The sequence below is a fragment of the Pteropus alecto genome, unplaced genomic scaffold (genome assembly GCF_000325575.1).
Source record: "Pteropus alecto unplaced genomic scaffold, ASM32557v1 scaffold75, whole genome shotgun sequence".
In the NCBI taxonomy this organism is placed as follows: domain Eukaryota; kingdom Metazoa; phylum Chordata; class Mammalia; order Chiroptera; family Pteropodidae; genus Pteropus; species Pteropus alecto.
Genome location: NW_006440638.1, coordinates 29,681,017 through 29,685,546, shown reverse-complemented (window position 1 = coordinate 29,685,546; position 4,530 = coordinate 29,681,017). Strand labels below are relative to the sequence as shown.

The 4,530-nt window shown below is 46.9% G+C and overlaps 1 protein-coding gene across 1 annotated transcript in view; it reads left to right on the top strand.

The window, feature by feature from the left end:
- Positions 1 to 4,511, top strand: part of GHRL (ghrelin and obestatin prepropeptide) — a 6,698-nt gene extending 2,187 nt beyond the window's left edge. The window contains exon 3 of the mRNA XM_025050854.1: positions 1,593 to 4,511. Within this exon, the coding sequence (XP_024906622.1) occupies positions 1,593 to 1,772 (180 nt within the window). The 3' untranslated portion in view covers positions 1,773 to 4,511. The remainder of the gene's footprint in view (positions 1 to 1,592) is intronic.
- The last annotated feature ends 19 nt before the right edge of the window (positions 4,512 to 4,530 follow it).

Below are 4,530 nucleotides of genomic sequence, written 5' to 3'. Positions count from 1 at the left end.
TCCCCAAAATGTTTTCCTCCTAAAATCGAGTTCAGAGCTGGAAGGCTTTTGAAACCAAGTCCTATCCACTCTCCCACTCACCTCCAACTGAACAGATGAGACACTGAGGCCAAAGGGCTTTTTCAAATCAGCTGAAGCTGATTTCCCAACCAGCAGTTGCCATGTTGCCTCATAGTTGCCGTTGCCACCCAGTTCCAGCCAACAGGTCCCTGGATTGGGTTCCTAAGAAGTCTGTTCAGGTGATTTGACCACCCCACATTAGCCACAGGGTGAAAGAAAAATGATTCTTTACTGAAGGGAAAGAACAGGAAGGCCCAAGTTTCTTAAAAAATGCATCAGGTCATTTCCCACTCACTCCAGCCTCACAGTGGCGACTAGGAGGGGAAGGTAAATTTTTAAAAAAGAGCAACGGTTATTGTTTCAAAACTTCTCTGGGCATGTTTGCTCACCTGTAAAATAGAAATAATAGTGGTGTCTGCCTGGTGGGGAGGAACCAAGGGCTCAATACAGGAAGGTGCTCAGCCTGGGCTAGCACAGGGCAGGGCTCCACACTGGGTGCTGCCGCAGCCCAGGGACTAGAAGAGGTTCCAGGGCTGTTGGATTTAAGAATCCTGCAGTCTAGTCTGTGGCCACCAACCCATCTCAGGTCTTGGACAAAGTCATTTAACCTCTCTTGGTCTCGGCTGCTTTATCTGAAAATGGGGATAATACCTCTTGTCTGGAGGGCAGGAAGCAGAAGGACCAATGACTGAGGGTCCATTCCAGCACCAAGATTCCTCCATTGACTCATTCAGACATCTCAGTGACCAACATGGCTGGGTACTGAGGCAGCTGCTGGATGAACAGAGCTAAAGATACAATCTCTGCTCTCAAGGGAGAAGATAATGATGTAGTTGCAAAAAGAGCTCTTTCCCATTTCCCCAAAGCTTTTAGCTACAATAAATCATCTCACAGAATGCTGAGAAAGTAGGGAGAAAGGGGTGCTCTCCCTGAGGAAGAAATGGAGGCAAAGATGAAAGGACTTAGCTCAGGGTATCTTCTTCGAATAAGGTCAGCTTCCTGACTTTCCACAGAATGAGGAAAGGCCTGTGCATATAAGAGGAAGAATGCCTGGGAAGAAGGGGAAAAGAGGTGGAGGCAACAGAGTGGGCAGAGACCATCACCCAAGCTAGTGCTATGTACACCAGGTGAACCCACTACTCCCCAAGTCTCCAGAGCCACCAGGACCTGAAATCCCACCACTGGCGATTCCATTAGTGATTCAACCTTGTCTTCCAAAATTTGCAAGGAGTGGAGTACTTAATCTAGGGGCCCCAAGGCTTTTATCAGCAACCTCTTTCAAGGTAAAGGAAGAATGCAGGGTAAATCTCTTGGAGATGAGGTGGCAGGGACAGTAAGAACGGGCCTAAGAAGGAAGAGTACCCTGGCCGAGCTGTCCCTCAGTGGTGTTTGCTGAGTTGGCAGGCCCTTCCTCCCTCCCCATGACGAGACCCTGAGAGCCAGGGACCTCTTTGGGGATGGGGGTATGTTTGGGGCATGAGTGAGAGGGTATGACCTGCCATTTCCTGGGTTCTCCCTGCCCCTCCTCCTAGTTCAACACCCCCTTTGATGTTGGAATCAAGCTGTCAGGGGCTCAGGACCGCCGGCCTGGTCAGGTCCTGGAGAAGTTTCTTCAGGACGTCCTTTGGGAAGAGGCCAGTGGTAAGTCCTTGCTCAAGTCAAGTCAATTCAGTTTCCTTGAAGTCCCAAATGTCAGCCTACATACACTATGAGTGACACAAAAGTTTTCTTTCCCCATCCCACCTCTTAAAAAGAGCATCTAATTCCTTATTCCCAAATATCAGCAGGAGAGTGGCTCAGAGCAAGTTGAGCAGTCTTTGTATTTGAAGAGTGCACTATGTTCTAAGAACTAGCACATAAACTAGCTGTGGGGCCCCAGTGAACTCCAATTTCCTTAACCATAAAGTGGAGCTAACGACCATTGTGAGTATAAAATTATTTGGCTTAAAGCACCTTTACTGTATCTTTATTTAATAAACAAAAGAAATTAGTGTGAAATCATGTTCAGAATGTGCTCTTTCAGAATAGGTTCTGCAGCTAGTGAAGTTTTTTTGGTTGTTTTGAATCCCTTCTTGCCTTGTATAAAGATACCACCCAACTTTTTCCTGATTGAGGAGGCAAACACCTGCCTTTGGAAGCAAACTATAATATGCAAAGCACTTCCTGCACAAACATGGCATCACCCCCACCACACCTACCACGTGACATAGGTGGAGATTAGTGCTCGGCCTATGGTGCAGATAAGGAGACCAAGACTCAGAGAAAGTCTGCTCAAGTCACACAGTACACACTCCAAGTCAGTGCTTCCTTCCCATTACAACATACCCCCTCTGATGTCACCATTGTGGAAGAAAAGCCATTTTGAATGGCACTGGCCAGACAGCAGACTCAGAATTTTGACTTGGCCTCTTGTTTTTCAGAGGTTCTGGCAGACAAGTGACCATCCACAAGACCAGATCACCTTTGGTTTCCTCCCATCCTTAGAAGAGCTCACCTGGCTTTTAGATTGCTTCTACAACTCTCAGCTTTGAGTGATACAAGCTTAGGAGCTGAATAAATGTTCAAACTGTGTGCCAAATATTCAAATTAGAATTATTTCACCAAAGAGGGAAATTTCACATTTCACTGGGGGGGCGGGGGGGGGGGACCACCTTGGTCTATGGGAAGAGGAAAAAAAGATGTGTAGCAAAGCAGGTGTGTGAATGCTTAGAAAACCCAACTAGACCAACTCATACAAGCAGATAGGTAATTGGGGGATGTGTGGCAGGAGGAGGAAGGGAGAGGGGAGGGGGGAGAGGCGGGAGAGAGGGAGAGGGGAAAGGAGGAAGGAAGAAGACACTGTTCCTTTAAATATCAGGGATTCTTGAGTGCATCAAAGTTGCATTGAGAGTTTATCAACAAGGACTGTGTGGGCAAAGAAACTGCGGGTAACATTATCAGACCTAACCACCATTGAATTAACATTCAAGATCAGAACGGGATGCTGGGAATGCCAAAGCATGAGTTTGAAGTTGTAAGTAGAGTGCTAACAATGGCTAATTGCCACTGCTGAGCAGGGCTGAAATAACTACTTGTCCACTACTGAGGAGACCTGGCAAAGCAGATGCTGTCTCATGTGGGCAAGGCTGGCCATTGCCTTTGTTACTTCATTGATACCAGGTAGGTTCCCAAGACATTTCCAACTCCAGCTCAGCCGAAATGAGCCTTGATCCTTAAATTCCACAACTTAATTCCAGTGAACCCACTTCTCCTGGGAAGAATATCATTTATCAGTCATTTACACTTTAGTGTGAATATGTGAACTGATTTCTGAGAGCTGATGATGATGGATTGGCGAATCACTAAGGGGAGAAAAAGGCAAATGAAAAAACTCCAAAGAGAAGCAGTAAACCTGCCCGGTCAGACATATGAATGCCTATTAGAAATATATAGGACACCCCTCTGCAGAGAGTTGGTGATATCCACAGTCTGGAAAAAACCATCACAGAGGGCTCAAGGATCCAAGCATCTTCTCAAGCAAAATTCTGGCCACCTGGCACTCAAGGTACAGCCCTACAAGCACTAACCACTGATCAGACTTAACAGGCACACCAAAACCTAAGAGCCAACCCTCGAGGAACTGCATGTAGTCGGTGGAATGTCACCATCAACCGGGAACCTCTTAGAAATGCAGAATCTTGGAGCCCACTATATCAGGATCTGCATTTTAACAAATCCCCAGGCTATTAAATGGCTGATAAAAAGTGGCCTGGAGGGATCTGGGTCCTACTCTGGCAGCTCAGCACACCGCAGAGCCAGATTGCCCCACCTGGCATAGAACAGTTATTGACTTTCATAAAACTTACAAAATTCAGACCTGGCCACGTGGGGCACTCAACAAAACTGCAAACACATGAAAAAGTTGTCCTGTTTCTTCTCTCACTTACCTTCTTCCCATCGCTCTAGTCCCAGCTGTTGAGTCCATGTCCATCTGTTGGGCAGACGGCAAACACACACACACACACACACACACACACTTCCGTTTTGCAGATAACTACAGACACCTGACTATATGACTATACAGTGACTTAGTTCACTGAGTCCTTGCTTCTGAAAGCATCTGCCTCTAAGCCTCCGTAATGATTGTAGATTGAACTGTATTATCACCATTAAGGAATTTAAGGTATTGGAGAGCAGGTGAAAACCAAGTTGGGGAAGTGGGAGAAAGCAGCAGCAGAGGGAAATGACCTTCTTCAGCCCCCAGATAGCCAGCTCTCTAGCACTGAGGCCTCAACTAACACTGTCCTGGAACTTAACCATAGGCCAGCTTTACTATTCAGTAGGGGCACAACCCTGGTTACCACTAACCATGCCAACAGCCCTCTACTCAAAAGCTAGAGAGGAGGATCCAAGGCTCAAGCATGATTAAAGTTCCCAAGAAACCAGCCACTGACCTGGTGAAGCAGCAGCCATGGACTGGGCTCAGGGGAT